General features: G+C 39.3%; 1 protein-coding gene across 1 annotated transcript in view; it reads right to left on the bottom strand.

Moving 5' to 3' along the window:
• Window positions 1-18,795, bottom strand: part of MYPN (myopalladin) — a 59,254-nt gene that overhangs the window by 2,644 nt on the left and 37,815 nt on the right. Inside the window, exons 13-18 of the mRNA XM_009675921.2 lie at window positions 7,628-7,849; window positions 6,941-7,090; window positions 5,113-5,192; window positions 4,450-4,576; window positions 2,649-2,856; window positions 1,771-1,936 (exon numbers count right to left, since the gene is read on the bottom strand). Of these exons, the coding sequence (XP_009674216.2) occupies window positions 1,771-1,936; window positions 2,649-2,856; window positions 4,450-4,576; window positions 5,113-5,192; window positions 6,941-7,090; window positions 7,628-7,849 (953 nt within the window). The remainder of the gene's footprint in view (window positions 1-1,770; window positions 1,937-2,648; window positions 2,857-4,449; window positions 4,577-5,112; window positions 5,193-6,940; window positions 7,091-7,627; window positions 7,850-18,795) is intronic.

Here is an 18,795-nt window from a genome sequence, read left to right as displayed (position 1 = left end):
TAGCGTAAGCTGAATTTTTGCTCTGTATGCATTAATACTGGAATTGTTTATTGAATTCCAATGAGCTAAACTTGTGCAAAGCTGCTGCAGAGCTGTACTGTAATTCTTCCTAGCTCAGAAGGTGGAAGAGTAACGTTTTCACAGTAGTAATAAATGGAAGAAATTAGAGCTGTCCAAAACTTTCTTGTGGCACTCTTTTCCATCAGAAAATGCTTCACTGGCAAAATGTTAGTTTGGACAAAACTCTGTAGGAAACCTGCTCTGTTTTTCACTGATCTTCCTTTGCTCTTCAGCAATGCAAGACTTTCTGGCTGCAGTTTCGAGGAAAAACTATTAAATGGTATATCACAGAACTGGTTGCTAGACCAGCTCCTCTAGTCTCTACAGGTTGTGGTTGTTTTAATCAACCCTCACCATAAAGGAAGAGGTGGGAGATGAGCATATCAGAGTACTCTCAGTTGCAGGAAGTTCTGAAATTTGACCTTTTGTTTCCTTATGATCTGGAACGAAACCTCAAACCACAGAGTTTCAGGTCAAGAGGACACTTTTGTGTTTCAGGCAGCTCTGCAAAAGGAGAAAACTATTTGCCCTTTGCTATCTGCACCACATAATTTGCCTGTAATCTTTATAGTGGGGCATAGTAGTATGGAGGCTCATGTATGTCCATATCATGATATGAAGAAGGTCTCTTGTGTTCAGACAGGAAGATAATAGTGAGCAAAATAGGGACAAGCAAAGGAGATGCTGCCCATTGCTCATGTGGATGTGTGGGGAGCCACAGGAAGCCTTAGGGACAGGCACTTTGGTTATGATTGGCTGAAATAGCAGGCTTGTTACAAGCCTAATGTAGTTTCTGGCATTGTGAAGAGGCGGAGATTTCCCTTAGCCTTTCTTCTGCTGAGCTGAAGCAAATGCTTGTTTTCTAAGACTTCTGTAAAACAATTGGAAATGAAACATTTTAGGCAGTTGTGCATTTTACTTTAACTACAGCGTTTGCATGCATATAACCTGCATACGGTACTTAAAATAAGTCCTTGGGTAATCTGCATAGAGGCTGAGGAATAAACAGTGCAGGCTATAGAAGATCAAAGTTAGGTGGACTGTTTGGAAAGGGGCGACAGGGTCAAGGAAGCCATTGGAAGGTTATATCAAGTGCACTTTCCCTCATAATCGTTGTGTATGCATCAGTAGTACTGCTACTGAGCCAGTTTTCTTTACAGATAGTCCCTAAAAGATGGTGATGTATTTGAATGGAAGAGCTGAACCTAAACATTGTTGCATTTTATAAGCATGGATCAAAATCCTTGCCTATGTTTGTGACCCAATTTTGTTATTAGCCTATGTATATGAAATGCCAAACTCTCTAAAATCCTATGCTCTGGGGCATTCAAACCCGTGTTCTAATTTTTCTGTTTGAATTCATCCATAGTTAGAACTGAGCTGAGGAAAAATCCATTTAGAGAGAGAATGAGCTGCTATGATGCATAACCGATGCCATCTTTGATAACAAGATGCCTTTGGGAGCATGGCCCAAAACAGCTATCACCACTGTCTTAAACAGTGTCTACATTATGTTCTGTGCCTTCATTCCCAACCAAGAAAATATCTCTTGTTCACCTCGCAGTGAAAACAATTTCCTAAAGCTTTTTATGTGAGCAAAAGAAATAGCTCTAAGAAAAAGAACATAACCTCTACTTATCACACATGTTTTCTCTGAAACAAGTGGCCTAGCCACAGGATACTCCAAGCAAGCATGTGATGGTGTGGTACCTCATTCTTTCTCTGTTTGATGGGATGGTTTCATTATCCTTCTTCCAGTAAAATATGGGGGGTGGCATTCCCACTACTCTGCACTCTAATCTGACTGGGTACCCTTCAGGAACGCCGCAGTTCTGAAGCTTCTCCAAGAACATGGGGGCTCTTTTTACTTCCTTTGCTGGAAAAAAAAGAATGAAAAATTATTGAACAACGGGTATTTTATTCTGTCCTTTACATTGAACACTGTGGAAGCACACAACCAAAAATGATTCTCATGATATCATAAAAAGTCATGAATTTTTTAATGGGTTATTGGAACACAAGTGAGAAGCCACAGCAGAGCCTCCTTAAGGAAGCATAAAGAAAAAAATATGCAGAACTGATGTTTGTAAAAGAAAGTATGCATATATATTGAGTCTAACCTGCTGCCATTGCAAGAAACTAGTGCCAGCTATAGCCCAGATCTTGTAAAGCTTGCTATTAAAGAATAGCATTCATATCTTTATTTTTTCTATTGAAAAATCAATTTTAAATCAATATATCTGAGACTGACATTTAGCAGACCTCAGCCTACATTACAAATTTAAACCCTAAACACTTTCTGGGGAGAAAATCAAGAATGTCATTCTTCCAAGACAGGAGAAGTAAAGTGGTGATGAGACACTTTACAGAGTTGTCACAGCCCTTGGTGGACCACAGGAGTGCACCTAGCAGCTGAGCATGAAGTCCGTTTCCCTCCATCGGATGAGTTTTATAGCTGTTGAACTCTGCTACTGTCAATGTATTGGCTTTTTATTTATACTTGTCTATAGGGAAACTAAGTGCTATACTCTCAAGGAAATCTATACAAATAACTACAGCATTATGACTAGTTTTTCAGTGATTCTTACCTACAACCGTGAGCTCCAGACTAAATGAATTTTGTCCCGTTTTATTAGTGGCAAGGCAAGTATAAGTTCCAGCATCGTTTTGTGTGAGAGGATCAATAAGCAGAGAGTGAACTCCAGTCTCTCTGACCAGCATCTTGTGAGTGCCATCTGGTAACACAGGTTTGCCATTCAGAAGCCACATCAGGTCTGGAGTTGGTAACCCACTCACCTAACAGACAGTGGAAAAGGTAGAGGCAAATGGCAAACTGACAAATAGATTTTAGTAAGTTCGTATGTAAGCCTTTATTCATGTGTCACCTGAATGATGTCAGAATCTAGGACAGAAAGTTTTCTAAATTTTATTTTAACTTCTCAGCTTTTTTCATTCCATTTCTCAGGATTTTTTGCTGATTAGTTCCAAAATGGAGAAAAAAATAAAACCAAAAAATGCCAAGAGAAACAAACATATGAAAATGCCTGTATTTTTCTTAGCAGGAGAGGAAGGAAGGAACTTGGTTATATAATCAGATGCACAAAAAACTCCAAATAATCTGCTAATTCCCAAATTGTTTAGTGATGAGTATAAATCAAAACCCTGGATCTAAACCACTACATAGTTTAATAGAGATGAAAACAACGGAGTTCTACAGAAATGAGTTTTGTATTTCATAAAATTTAATGAAGAATGATATAGTTATTTGTACCTCTTAATCTAACATGCTGTAGAACACTATAGATCAATGTAAGCATTTCGCAGAAAGATTACTGGACTCTACTGTGGACTCTACTATACTCTTTAAGATCTTTTCCAATAGACAGAAGTACTTGTGGCCAAAATCTTCCTCTCCAAACAATATTCTACAAACCAGAGAAAGAGAGAAGTGGAACTTGCCCGAATGAGAATTGCTTTCTTCCCGGTTTGTGCAATATCAGACATGCTTTAAGGCTTCACAAGCTCTACAGGAGAGCAGAGCTAAGAATAACCAAATTCTCTGGCATGCTCCCTCGTAGGCTTTAAATTGTAAATTTAGCAGTAATGAATCTTGTTCATCTTCAGAGAAGCATTAACTTCTACTCCAGAGCTTCTGCTCCCTTCAGAGTGGGAGATATTTTGGGGCATGGAAGAACTCGGTGTCAGCACCACTACCTTTCTGCCTGTGCTATTCGAACATAGAGGAACTACCAAAATAAGGTGGAGCAGCTGAATTCCTTAAAGCTGTTTGATAATGCAATGCCCACTGCATGTACACCGATTTCTGACAGGTTTGTCATGTGGGGGTTTGAATCCAGAAGGTGAGATGTTTCTTTGTCTGTGCATTCTGGGAAAGTATGAAATGAACTAGGCTCTGTTCCCTCTTTTTAGAGAGTATTAATCTTTAGTAATTCAGTCCAATATAGTGGGAATGTTTGTCTGAACAGAATGCAACATACTGCATCTTCTCTTTTTTGTGATTTTATGCAACTCTGGATTGTGTTCAAGAATCTGATAATGCAACAAAAGGACCCATCATTCCCAGATGAACTTCTAGAGTTTGGACTGGTAAAGGATAGGGTGAACATCTCTAGTAATTTGAACAAGCCTGTAAGTGAGCCTATTTTTGGGGTTGTTTTTTTCTGTGTTCTTCATTCCATACAGCATATGTTGAAGAGAAATCCCCTGAATCAGCTCAGAGACAATGGTAATAAGCAATAATTAAAAAATGAAGCATTGACATTTAAAAAAAAAAAAGTGTTGACTCAAGGAATAAAGAACATGAAAACACCTACCAATACACATAGAGAGACAGGGTAAGTGAGACTGAACAGAGGAAACAGTTAATACCTTACAATCCAATCTACAAAGTCGCCCTTCATGTGCTACCATGTCACCTGGAGCCTGTAGAAAATATGGCCTGAAAAAGCGTTCTTGAACTACTTCTTTGTCTCCTTCTGGCACCCGGGACCGTGTTCTGCAACACAAAAACTGCATGTATATGTTTGGAAGGCAAATTATTTTTTTTCTAATGCTGAATAAAGGGAAAAAATGCAGAAAAGGATGAACAGATAGCTTGAGTTAAAAAAAAAAAGTCTAGAAAGAAATGTACCAATTGTAATTTAATACTTTCAGATTTTTCATTTAGAAAGATTATCAAATGAATGATATCATGTGGTGTCCTCAGATTCCTAAGTTCTCCTTCGTTTGTTGTTGCTTCTTTGACTGAGGTTTTTTTGCTAAACTATCTCTTTATTCTTCTAACTCCACTGCAACCAGTAAGTGAAATAATGCTTTACACTGAAATTTCTGTGTTTGAAGATAACCTTCAAAAACATTACATTCTAAAAGTGACCTGATGGGAGGGAACTGCTACTGTTATTTCCATTTGAAATTTCCATTTCCGCTTGAAAACTGAAGCACCGAGTGCATCTGAAGTACGGTAGCTAGTTATTTTGAATGCCTTGATTAAGAAGCATGAAGAGCGTCTGAAGGACTTGTCTTTCCTTTTACCTGTGAGACTGAGTTGTTGATATTCGGCCCCGAACAGGGATAGTCTGAACCATCAGGTGGCCTGAACAACTGATTCTCCCCTGCAAATCAGAGTGGAAACAGAATGAATTAGTTGGTTAATAGCGCATTTCATTTTAAAGTACAAGAATTTCATCTTTACAATGCATTAGGATTTATTTGTATAAAGTATGTGAACGACAGAGTTTTCAATATCTATTAAAAGCAAGTGCTTCTAGCATGTTGTGAAGTACAGCTGATGGGGTGGTGGTGGGACTCCATCTAGATCAGTGTATTTCTCACACTCTAGGGCTGTGGTAAATGCTGCAATGTATTTAGCAGCAGTGCTGTATAAACTAGCTTAAGTAGTGTCCCGGGTTGTTCATTCCTGCCACTGTCTCCAAGTGCTTTGTACTAGCTTAGTTTGTACAGCCACACTGAAACTGAAAAAAGTTGGGCTAAAATGTAACTCAGAAAAAAGGTAATTTTTCAGCCGGAAAAAGTTCCCTGATCTGGTTGACTGTACTGCTAAACAAAGAGCTGAGCTAGCACTTGGGGTTGAGGAGAGTGGTATTACGGGACCACACTGTTTGCAGATCTGTGTCATTACAGCCTAGGTAAAGAATAACTGGGTTCAGCAGCTCTCCAAATTTGATATAGCTGTTTGTTTCCCCTTGCTCTGTGTTTCAGGAGAGTCCAGCTATAAGCTGGCGTGCCCATTTGTCGAATTTTTGGAAGAGGTTTGTTTAGGCACTTAGCCTGGAGATAACAGGGTATGTGGGCCTGCCTCAGTGAAGCATAACAGAGGCTCTGTCTACATCAGTACAATAGAAGTTATTCAGTAGATCAAAACAGTCGGTGTTGAGGGCTTTACATCTACATACATCAGTTTGAGACGTATGCTTGGGACTAGATTTGTTTTTCTTCTTTGGGTCCAGCATCTCTACCACAGAGCTAGGTGATTTGAAGCTGTGTAAATGATCAGTCACTGGTTCTGGCCCTTACGTTTCCTTCAGGTTAAAGCACTTTTGATAAACACTTGGAGCAGAGTTTCTGGTTTTGTTTTCTCCAAAAGGAATTCAGTTTGTACATACCAAAACCTTTCTGTGAATCAGACTGAGGTGCAGTAAGGGGTAGACCTGGGAGATTCACTTCAAAATCATGCTGTGGCTTAGAACCTGAGTGCTAATGTAGACAGCCAGAGCTTAGGCAGCGTACTAGAGACACCAGTAAAAGGACATCTGTGGTCTGTTTAGGTCCAGAGAAGCTTTGGAGGGTGTGCAGAGAAGCCTGGTTATGACCAGTGATGTTTATGTGACTCATATAGAGGGAAATACTTTGGTCAAATATTTTATTTATGAGTTTATGAAAAATGTTGAATGTACACCAACTGAAAGGGAAAAAAAAGAGAATTCTGAAAAGACACATTTCTTTTAACTATTATTTACAAAGTGAAACCTTCAGCTATTTTTCAGACATCTTATGCATTGAAATCAATGGGATATTTCTGCCTGAAATATCATGTCTGTCTTATCACCCCATCTCAAAAGATAACTGTCAGAAATAGAGGAGGTTCAGAACACAGGGCAGGAGTTACTAATCTGAAAAAAATATGTCCTGAATGATTGTGACTGGGATGACTGAGAATGGAGAAGTTGTTTCAGCATTCGTCATTATATGGTTTCTTTCCCTGTCCTCTGAAGCATCTGAATTTGGATACTGTCACCACTCAAAGTCAGACTAGTTGGCCTGATATGTGTGTGTAATGACACATCTTGCACGCCTTGAAGATGAAAGAAGCATTTTTGTAAAGGAAAATAAAACACCTTACTTGTGGGTTTGCAGCCATAATTGTATAGTTGCCATCATCATCATTAGTTGTAGCTCCAATGTGTAAAGAACATGTTCCATCTCCTTCTCTATTCATTTTAAAATGTGCATTTTTCTTTGAAATCTGCTTGCCATCCTTGAACCAGTATACCTGCAGTGATCAGAAAATCCCTCAGTGGTTTACACTTGCTCTATAGTGGAATAGTCACTAGGAAACATGTAGATAAGAACATGGCACACGTTGAACAATTGCTAGTACAAATTTTAGAATACTATAAAGTTTGCAGATCAGTTACAATGTGAAACAGAACGGTTCCAGGTTGAACTTAGCAGGCTGCATGTATCATTTATATAACTGGGATTGTCAAGCTCTATTTTCTTGGCTTTAGAAGCATTGCTAGTTATCTCAAATCAGCTCTCATATTTCTGAAAAGTTAAATTTCATGTTTTTATGAAGCTCTGTTTTCCTTGGAGGCAAGTGGTTGTGAGGCAGTCCATGCAGCACTTTAGGTCTGATACATGCTGAGGAGCAGATACTGATATTTTAACATGTTGGAGAGAGTAGTTTGTTTTAGAGCTCTCTCTGCAGAGCTATATACTTAGAAGTGAGACTCTCCAGGCAGGATGTATAGGAAGTAGTGGGTACTTGGTTTTTATTCCTCTACAGCTGACAGTGGGAATCACCTACCTTGGGAACAGGTATTCCAACTATTTTGCAAGTAAATGTAATAGGAGATCCTTCCATGACCCGGAAATGCTTGAGTCTCTTATCAAAAATTGGTGCTATGCATTTGCCTGTAGGGATTTCCTCGTGTTGGACTTCATCATCTGATTCATCCACTGGGGTACGTTCAAGGCGAAATTCTATTTCATTCATGAGCCTCTGCTCAAAGCTTGAAATCTTATATTCCTGTAGAATGAGAGAAAGGATGAGAGGGGCAAGGTTCTGAACAAGATGAGTCATGTTCAGGTGTATTTCCAGTCATTTGCACTTTTAGACTAATTCTAAAAAGAGTGAGACTAAAAAATCTAGGTAAATGATAGCTTATGGAAGAAGTCTGCATTTGGTCTGCAGACACAGGTTCTCACTGCATCTTCAATTTGCAGGATTCCGCTAATGAAACTGAGTTTTTTCAAAGGCAGCTAAAGAAGTAAACACGTAATTCCTCTAAGTCCCCATGAAAAAACTATACTGCTGCACACTCTTGATCAAAAAAGATGATTAAAATAACCACATTTTCAAAGATTTTATTCAAGCATTAGTCACCTGCTAATTATAAAAACCAATACTATTGCATATTTCAATGTACAATTAAATAAGGCAAAGAGAAAGCTAGCAAGAAAAGTGAAGTATTTTCAGGTTAACTTACCTTGAGGCTAAAGCATGACCAGATTTTTCTACTGGTGTAACTGAGAAAGCAAAACATGTCACATTTTACGTTGCAAGAAAATTAATATATCCTGTGTCAAAGACTAATTCTGGCTTGTTTGATGTCATTATGAGCCTCCTTCATAATCCCTGAAGTCAATTAAAAGCCTCACATTACTTAGCTGAGCGCTGCTTTGCAGCAGGAAGTCTCCTGTCAGAACCAAGAGGAGTCTGTCCAAATGTCCCTTGCTTTCGTATATGAGATTTCAAACCAACCAGCCAATGGCCAGCTTCAGTTTTTGACATCAAAGGTAGTTTATCCTGGAAATGGAAGAGGAGTACACATACACCTGAACTGACTTTTCTGGTAGCAAAAGCTGCCTAGCTGCATTAACTTAGAGACCTGCAAGAGTATCTTGCTTAAGTCATTATAAAATAACTTCTGGGGAAGCTTGTACCATTTACAGGCCTTTATCAAATTAGTTTGTTCAGAGCTGGTTTTGTGTAGCGCTTTTAAGTCCAGAGATTGCAATCCTGCTTCTGTTGAAGGACATATTAGTCTGAGCACTGACATCTCTGGGAACAGGTTTGTGTTTTATTCTATTTCTGTGGCAAGAATAGATCTTCAGAATCTCGCTTTAATCTTTCGGAGGGTGATATTATGATGGGTTTTGTTGTATGAAGGAAATTATCTGTGGCTTTGAAGAGAAATATGTGAGCAATTCCAGAAGCACAATTCCCTTTTTTTAAATAGAACTTTAGTGAAGAGTAAGTAAGGATGTTAGCCTATCCTTAGCTATTTTCCATTTGGTGAGGGAAAAAAAAAAGTCAGAAAATGTATCATGTCTGAAATCCTTTAGGAAGTTTATTAAAGAACCAGCAAAGATCCGGTATCACCTGTCTTCCATCCCTGATTCCATCATCCTGCTGATTACGCTGTTGACCAGTAGCTCCCAATTAGTGAGGAGTGAGGGTGGAGAGGCAGCACAAAATTTTAGCTAACAAAGTCTTCTGTTTTCCTCAGGATTCCATGGAGACAGAAGTGGCCAAGGGTTGAGAGGCTGCAGTAGAGTTTTGAGGAGAAAGGAGTCTGGGATTTGGGGATGAGAGGAGGAAAAGGTGACAACCATGAACCTTAAATAAAAGAAAGATGGAAATTGCCCTGGTAGAATAAATGCTCTAGTAATATCTCTCTTTGGCACTGTAATGGTGGATGTTGTATATACTCTCTTCATCTGATTTTTTTGTTTTGTTTTGTTAGGGTTGCTGTAAGGTCTATTCTATTAAAGGTTAGCTATGGTAGGAAAAGGCAGATGGCTCAGGGTGGGGAAGAATAGAGTATGATGAATGATTTCCCTGTGTTGGAAACTTGAGTCCTATCTCCACTCCTTCCTATTTCTTTGGTGCTGCAGGGCTGTTCCTTCCACACAACTTTGGAGCGGTGCCTGTAATGATGGGGTAATAAGCAAGTGTTCGCAGTCAGCTTAGGTTGCTGGGTCTCTACTTCAAGATACCTTCCTTACCTGTAGCACTCTCCGTCCACTCTGACAAGGACAGTCTGCTCTGTTATATTCTCTTCAAATATACCACTGCACGTACAGCTTAGCAAAGCAGAGTTTTTGAATTTGTAGGTCTGTAGAACTGTGTGAGACATGCACCAAAGGGTGGAAATCAGCCGCTAGATGGTATCATCCACTTTCTTTGTTGCCTTTGTTTGCTCCGTGGCTGGCCAACAGCTGGTGAGCAGCAAACAGCCTTATAAAGTTTCGTCTTGTTCAACTTTTTTTCTTTCACACAACACGTCTCAGCAAATTGCATTATATAATAGTTCAAATTCTAATCTCAGTTATACTAGTGTGAAACTGGAGACACTTTGATTTCTGACCAGCCAAAGCTATCACTTTTCCTTTTAGACTGTGAGCCTTCGTTAGTTACAGAGTTCTAAGAGAGAGTTAAGCAATCAGATTTCTCTCCTGATATTGGGAAAAGACTGTGTTTTTGGAAAAGAAGATTCAAGTAAAACTCAGGGAATCACTAATATGTTTTAAGAAGCAGCCACATCACCAGGATGCACTGCAGTCATCTCTCATTTGTAGAGTCTCCCATAAGTTAAGGAGTTCAAACCTAAATACTTTGTCGCAAGCAGTGAACTGAAAAACATACTTGGACTTTTGTTTTTCTTCCATTTCTTGGAGAGCTTTTAATAGATTCCTTCATGTTGTTTACATAGCTCTTGACAGCAGAGAGCAAACATTTTAGCAAAAAGTTGTACCTACAGAGGAAGGATTACCTTAAATCTCTGAAATTTCCTGTAGGACCTGAAGAGGCTATAAATAGTTCTTCCAAGGATGGATTTGTTTTCAGTGGTTTCACATGTTGTGCGGCCTTTGGAAATGTGGAGGCTAATTAAGCATTAATTAAGTTAGTAATCTCTTTCCCTCCCTCTCTTTCCATTATCTAATAATTTGACACCATGGAAAAAGCTCAGGACAATATAGCAAATATGGTACAGAGATTCTCATTTCTGCATGTTTAAACATGTTACTATTTTATGTGTAATGAATCTCCAAAATTATGTAATTATTTCTGGATATTGGGTATTTGATAGTATAGTTTTAAATCTAAAAGCACTGTTTAGCCTATAGGTTTCTTATTTCTCATAATATTTGAGCACTTTTGAGTACTGTTATTTGGGGCTGGCCTGCTGGAAAGCAGCTCTGCAGAGAAGGACCTTGGGGTGTCCTGATGGACAACAAGTTGACCATGAGGCAGCAATGTGCCCTTGTGGCCAAGAAGGCCAATGGGATCCTGGGGTGCATTAGGAAGAGTGTTGCCAGCAGGTTGAGAGAGGTGATCCTGCCCCTCTACTCAGCCCTGGGGAGGCCACACCTGGAGTGCTGTGTCCAGTTCTGGGCTCCCCAGTACAAGAGGGACATGGAGCTCCTGGAGCGCGTCCAGTGAAGGGCTACAAAGACGCTTACGGGACTGGAGCATCTCTCCTATGAGGAAAGGCTGAGGGAGCTGGGCCTGTTCAGCCTGGAGAAGAGAAGGCTCAGGGGGGATCTGATCACACCCTGCAGGGAGGGTGTGAAGAAGGTGGCACCTTCACACCACCTTTTCAGTGGTGCCCAGTGACAGAAGGAGAGGCAACCGGCACAAACACAGGAAATTCCACCTGCACATGAGGAAAAACTTGTTTACTGTGCAGGTGACTGAGCGCTGGCACAGGCTGCCCAGAGAGGTTGTGGACTCTCCATCCTTGGAGGTATCCAAAAGCCGTCTGGACACAATCCTGGGCAACGTGTTCTAGGTGACGCTGCTTGAGCAGGGTGGTTGGACAAGGTGATCTCCAGAGGTCCCTTCCAGCCTCAACCATTCTGTGATTCTGTGATTCTGTGATTTGTAAAGATAATGAATTAAACTATTTTTCAAGTATTGTATATATTTATGGGGCAACAGGGCTAATGAAGGAGTAGGTGAAATGACCCTCAAATCAGTTATCTCAAAAATAGACACAGTAAATTCATGAGGAATTTTTATAGCAGGAAGGCAACTCTGAACTTAGGTTAGTGTGTGTTAAGAGTTCCCAGAATGAGACAGCAGTTAGCGAGCAGCACTTTGGAAGACTGAAAATTAGAGGAGGGGTTTAGGCCTGCAAAAGCCAATAACTTAGTTTTTAAGCGTGACATAATAAAGCACAAAGAACAAAACAAGCATCTACTTTCACATAGTAAGCAGTTAAACCTGTGTGAATCTGGGAGTCAGCAAATCAGTTAGCTATGGCTTTTTGAACCTTCCCAATGGAAGGTTCAAAGCAACAGCAGGTATGCCAATGCTCCCTAAACCTAGCTGGTGTCTTAAAGCGCTCTCGGTCCCTACTGTTACAGTTCAAAGTCAGAGGCCTGTGCGTGGCATCCTTTTGTAGCAGAACATAAATTTGCCAGTGTATATACGTTTTTAACTGTATTGAGCTGCCTGAATGTTAGCCCTGCAAAGTATGAACATGATGACTTTTTTTCAGAATCATGTAATTACTTTCTAGATGAAATTTTTCTTTTGTTCTATTTGTTGATAGCTGTGTCAAAAGCAGATCTTGGAAATGAGAAAAATGCTAATAAGAAGAATGATGTTTCAAATTAAAAAGTAGGATAATGATATTGTACCTTTGATACATCCTGAATTGTATAGTTGAAGATTAGGGAGGGAATCATTGCTTGGTCCCTGAAATCTGAGGGTCAGTTTTTCATCATATGGTGTTCTCTAGCAGAGGGAAGTACTGGGGTTAGGAAGGCCTTACTATTATACTTTCAAGGAATAATGTTAATGAATACGGTGTTAGCTTCAAAACAAAATGCTGTTGAGTGGAGTTAAGAGGTAATGAAATACTGCAAGCTAATGAGAGAGTCCATTATTGTTTATAGATAGCTGGGTTAGGTCAGCATTTTTTCTCACTGATTTTTTTTCAGACTCATTACTATCCAAAAGAAGTTGTGGTATGTAATAAGATATAAATAGCACTAGTGGTGTTGTAGTCATGATGGCATACAGATGAAAGCAAAGCAATGCTGATAGAGACAGTTAATATCTTTTATTACCTCTTCTCCAAAGGTACAGGTTTCTCTTAAACTGTCTAACCAACTAACATAATTAAATTAAATTTAGAGCCATTATTTTCAATCTTAATTAACCTAATGTTTCCTGCCTCTGTTTTAGATCTGAAAAAGGGTTCTGTGCCCATTGTGCATTTTTTTTCCTAACTGATCTGTAGAAGGTATTTACTTCTTACAAACTTTACTTCAATAAGAAATATGAGCAGTTCCTCCTTTTCATTTTTCTGCTTTGCAGTAGAGACTATGATGGGGGAAGGAGTGCATTTCATGGGGCTGCTTTAAAGTTAATTGTAGCTTAATCAAGCTTTTCTTTCACACAGTTCTTGAGTGTATGTGATTATGGAAGCATGTGCAGACACACAAAGATATAAAATAAAAGTAGGAATTACCAAAACAAATACATATTGCTGCTTCATCAGCGTCAGAGTGTCATTACTGGTGGCTGCAGCTCGGCCTGTGGAAGCCACAGGAGACATTGTGTTTCCATGCAGGTGCACCAGTCTCCCTGGCCAGTAGTGGTTCAGGCTGACTGCATGTGTTGGACTGCTCATTTTAAGGAGTTACATTCAAGGAATTAAATTTTAAATCGGAAAATTCTGAAGTTAGGGTTCCTACAGCTCCCAAATGCTACTTGCATGTCGTGTTTATACTTCAGTGTTTGTCTTTCTAAATGTATTGTTTTGTATGCATTTTTTATATATGTCTATAAATTTACACACAAAGCAACAAGACGAAATTACTATTGCTGTAAAAATTTTAGCGCTGACTTACATAGTGTGGAGGCGTTCTACCAAACTTCTTATAAAGAACAGAAATCTCTGAAACAGGTGAAAATATACAGTTAAATAGCGAATGTAATCTTGGGAGTTTTTGCTTGGGTGGTAGATTTTCTTGTAGGATTAGCAAGAACACTTAATAGCTGTTAATGTGGCTTTCTGAAGAACTATTTTTATCATGTAAGTTATAAAACTATTTCTGAATGTGATTACGTAAGTGGAGTAGGGCAAAGTGTTTGTGGTTGTGGTTCAGACAAGGATTTCGTAAAGTTACACAAAAAACAAGGCAATTTGATCACTGGGTAAAATGTTAAAATCTAGCTGGAGGTCAGCATAATGAGGAGGCTAAAGGAAAGAGTACAAAGGTTCACACTCTCTTCTGGGTCAAAAATGTAGGGGTCTAGCTCATTTTTGGCAAATTTCCTGGAACATGGCATTTTCACAGCCAGGAGTTCACACATTCGTTTAATATAGGGGCCAGATTTTTAAAAGTGCACAGTCTCCCAGCTAGAAAACTGTACAATTCAGGCTCCTATCTGGACACATACATGTCCTGTATAAGTTTCTATATATATAAAATACATATATATTTTATATATATATGCTGAGAATGCTGTAATTTTTTAAAACCTAGACTTTTCACTTCCGTGCAACATCCTTGCATTAGCAAAAGGGGATTAAGCAGTGATGTTGCACCAATGTTGGTAGAGTATAGGTAGAAGGGCCAACGTCTGTTACAATTGACCAGAGCAAAGGAAATACGCTGTTGAAAATGCATCCTAAGCAGATCTGTACCATTTTTCTCTAGTTATTGGTAGTACCTTGGAAATGGGCTGGGCAGGATTATTGCTGTGTAGTTTATTCAGGGTGTGATTTGACAGTGCAGCTGAATCACTTTAGTTGCCAGCTTGTGCTGTCAGGGGCATTGCCCCACCTCCCTCCCTGTCCATGTTCATCTGCTCCCATACTTCCCTCCTGCCATCACTGATGTTCATCCAACCCTACAGTGACCTTTTTCACAAAGGTAAGCTAGAAGAAAATTAACACCCCCCCCCAAAGCAGTTTTCTGTTCTATTTAGTGTGCTGAACCAGATTTCCATGGAGTCAGACAAGTGCCAGCAGGAAGTTGGGGCAGATGGAGAAGTGAAACACAACCACCCTTCTGGGGAGCTGCTAGCTTTTGCCTGGGTTTGGCAGTACTGTTGTAGGGTTCAAGTGGATGGTTGTGACTAGTATGGTGCACTGTCATTAATGCAAGCACTGGATAAGCAGGTTTTTTTATATAAATATATGCATTGTATATATAAGTATAAGCATTGTTAGTGGGTAGTTAGGAATTGTTTTGAACCGAAACAGAAGAGGACAGAGCCAGTGCAGCTGTTAAACGGAGGGTCATCTAGTACATCAAATGATGTGGAAGGGTGAGGACTCTACTTTCACCCCGATGTACTTGCCCAAAGCTCCCTATTTGCCTGCACTGCCTTTTATCAGGGCCTGACTCAAAGGGGGTTTGTGGAAGCATCAGTTCACACTATGCCGGGTTCATATCACTTTTCTGTGCATAAAGCAGCTTAGGGCTTGCATAGAAATGGCACTGGAATTGCAGAGTAAACCTGTTGGTTTTAGTACAGAAAAAAATTGCACGCAAGGGATTGCATGCATAACAACCTAAGAGAACAAATATGCATACAGCTAATGAAGCAGAAGCTTTACAGCATAAGGAAGGAATCAGAAGTATGGGCAACAAAATATTCTCATAGAATATACAGGGCAAGTCTGGTAAAAAAAAGACTTGCTGAATAGGTACAGCTTCATCAATACATCATGCATCTGCATCAGACCCATCATTTTGTTTCTGTTACAGATTTATAGAGTCTCATCACCATAATTTCTGAGCACCTGAAGGCAGGGCACCTTTTACAGCAGGGCTATTACCTGCGTTTTACATAGGAGAAATTGAGGCCCAAGGAAGCTAAGTGACCTGCCTAGGTCACTTAGAAAGTCTGTGACAAAGCAAAGAGTTGAATTGGTGTCTCCTAAATGTGAGTCAAGTAATTTATCAACTAAGCCATTCTTGCTCTGCCTGTGAGCCTTGTTGGCACAAAAGAGGAACTCCACAGACTCTAGCAATGCTGATAGGTTTTTTAGCCATCTTTGGTGTGTAGATATGAGTCCTAAAATCCTGGTTCTGCTAAGAGGTAGTTTGTTGCTGACTTCAGTGGGATTCAGATCTAAGTGAAAATAGATGCTGAAAGTTACTAGAAGGCTGTAGCATCAGAATAATCTGATGTTGACGTGGTAACCCATAGAAATTACCACAAATAGAAAGGCTGGAGAAACTTTGTTCAAATATCCCATATACTATTTAAAAATATATATATATGATTGCCACTCATTACCAACTCCAGACAAGTTTCACAATTTAATTCCAGTTTTGTAACTTTTACTGGATTGGCTTTTTGGCAGTTATTCTAAATCCAGTTAACAGTTTATCTAAGGAACTGGCATATATTGCATCTCAGTTTCTGTTTCAAAGCTTTCCCTTGAAACGCTCCCTGGCTTTAAAGTCTAACCTAGGGAACTCTGGCTGAAGTCTTCTGTTTGGTTTGGATTGTCTCTTTCTCCCTGGAGAGTGGTAATTGGAATACAGCAGATCCAATGTGGATGTTACTCGACACTTGCCATGTCCTATGGAGAGATACCACTGAAGAAACTCATTTCTTGCAAGCAAATGGGCCCTTCTGCATGCCTCAAGACGCATGAATACTGTGCTATTCAAATGTAAATACGAATTTGAAGAGTCTAGCAAGTCAGCTATAGTACACAGCTAAACAATATTTGAAATATACTTCAGCTTGAAGTGATAGTTCAAGAGGAAAACAGAAGAGAAAGCGAATGAAGTACACACCTCCAACTGCCACAGATTTAGCAGCTGGACTGAAGGGTCCACACTTAGGAGTGTGTGCAAAAGCATGAGAAGCTCAGGTTTCCTTTCCTATGTGATGAGTTCTACAATCCAGGATCCTTACTGGAGGAAAACCTGTCTATACTTGGTTGTTGATTAGATCTAGGTCTTCAGGGCACAGCTGCAAATGACTGTTTAACTATTCATTGCCAAGATTATTGAGAGTTTATACCTCTTAATACCAAGATCTTGTAATCTGTCTTTGACAGGTTCTTAAATCTGTTTTCATTTCTATTGCAGAGCAAACAAGCTTCCATGAGGACTCCTTGGGGCTTAATTCCCATCCAAAATTGTCTACATTTGCTGACCTTTGGGACATGATGAGGAGTTTGCTTTCGAGCAAACTTTTCAGAGTGGCTAAATTAAGTGTAATTCTTGTGCTCTGGGGAACAGAGTTCTTGATGGTTTTGAGGACCTTTCTGAGAATGACTACTCAGTAGGGGAACTGAGATGCAGACGATTCTGTTTTATTAGTGGTGAGGTTTTAGCCATGATGTTGCAAGTGTGGTGAGTTGGGTTCTGCATATGTCTTCACAGGCCATAGTTTTTAGCGATCTAAAAGCTTTTGGACAAACTGCATCTCTTCTGCTCTGAAATTTCTTGTAAAGTATTTACTAGTGAAAGTGAATAATATTTATTTGAGAGCTATGAATAATAGCATCATTTTCTAAACAGCTGAAGCTTTATTCTTTGTCCTGAAAGACAGGCAGGAGCCATGCTGCTTCTATGTCTTACACAAGACACAACCAGAAAGAACTGCCATATGCAATTCTCCATTGTAAATGACACAAATATGTGGGCACAGTTTATAATTCTTAGAAACAAATCACAGGATGGATAACCCAGGTCTGGGTACTTAATCTTTAATTCTTTCTTTCCTTCAATATTGCAGTTAATTCCTTTACTTTTATTACAGCACAAGATTCTGAGATTTATCTGCCTTGTTTTTCTATCGGTTATATAATTTGTATAGCAAAGTTTTGAGGAGATAATAATATTGCTGTTAATTTTTAAGATTTGCCAATAAAACAGAATTTATTTTATTTATAGTACCATTGATATGAAGCCTGTAAATGGTGTGGGCATGGCTGCTCTTTTGATTCAATTAGCAGATTGAAAAAATCAGTTTGCGTTACTAATATACATGTTTTTTCCACTTGCCAAAATCCCCCCAAACTATCTGTCTGCCCTTTCCTTCCATAATTGGCTTCTACATGACATTTTCCAACTGAACCCTAACAAGATACTTTGTTTGCAAGTGCTTGTAAAGGAAAGCAAAGGGCTGGAGGGACTAGATGGGCAGAGAGCACCAACAGTAGTACACCATACCCACCGGCAAGGAGTTAGGCTGCTCTCTTGTGAGTGAAGACCTGTGAGTTAACTGTCTTCAGTCAAAGGAAGAAACTGAACTGAAGTCTCCCATACCTTGGGATTTATCCTAACCTCTTCCTTCAATCAGATAACCTAATCCTCATTTAGTGTGTCTTCCCTTTGAAAGAACTGAGCAAATCTTACTGAAGAGCTCCGGAATAATTGAACTACATTTGTTTAATGTTCCTATCTGTTGATGAAACTTCACCTGGCAATATAATATACTACCATCTGCATAAATAACAGGTATGGTGGTTTTAGCTGGGAAAAGTGACAGCTTGTTACTACATGTTCTTGGTCAAAGTTGTGGCTAGAATCTTAGCACAGTCATATTTGTATTTCTGTCCACATTGCATGATTATCGTAGCTGTAGAAGACTACAGACTAATCTGTTCTATCTCATGCACCATCAGCAGAATTACCAACTGTGTTCTGATTCTAGATTTCATTATTGTTGGTGATGAATGATGTACTGGGTGAAACAGGAGGAGTACATCTGGATTATTAGATACCATGCTGGGTGCATAATGCTGACACGTAGCAAAATCTTGATTTATAAGCTAAAAATTTTTCGTATGGAAGTCAGTGATAGAAAATAATAAGACCACCAGGATGCAAATCACTCATGTTCATTACTGCATTTCGTATAGTAATATAAAACAATACCAGTACTTTAAGACACAGACTTGTCATCTGTAGCTTTCATTCTGGATGATCCCTACATGTTCCACAGATATTGTAAATGAGATCAAGTGCTACTATTGA

Source organism: Struthio camelus, chromosome 7, assembly GCF_040807025.1.
Source record: "Struthio camelus isolate bStrCam1 chromosome 7, bStrCam1.hap1, whole genome shotgun sequence".
In the NCBI taxonomy this organism is placed as follows: Eukaryota; Metazoa; Chordata; class Aves; order Struthioniformes; family Struthionidae; genus Struthio; species Struthio camelus.
Note: the sequence above shows the minus strand (reverse complement) of the source record. Positions and strands in the feature narration are given on the sequence as shown.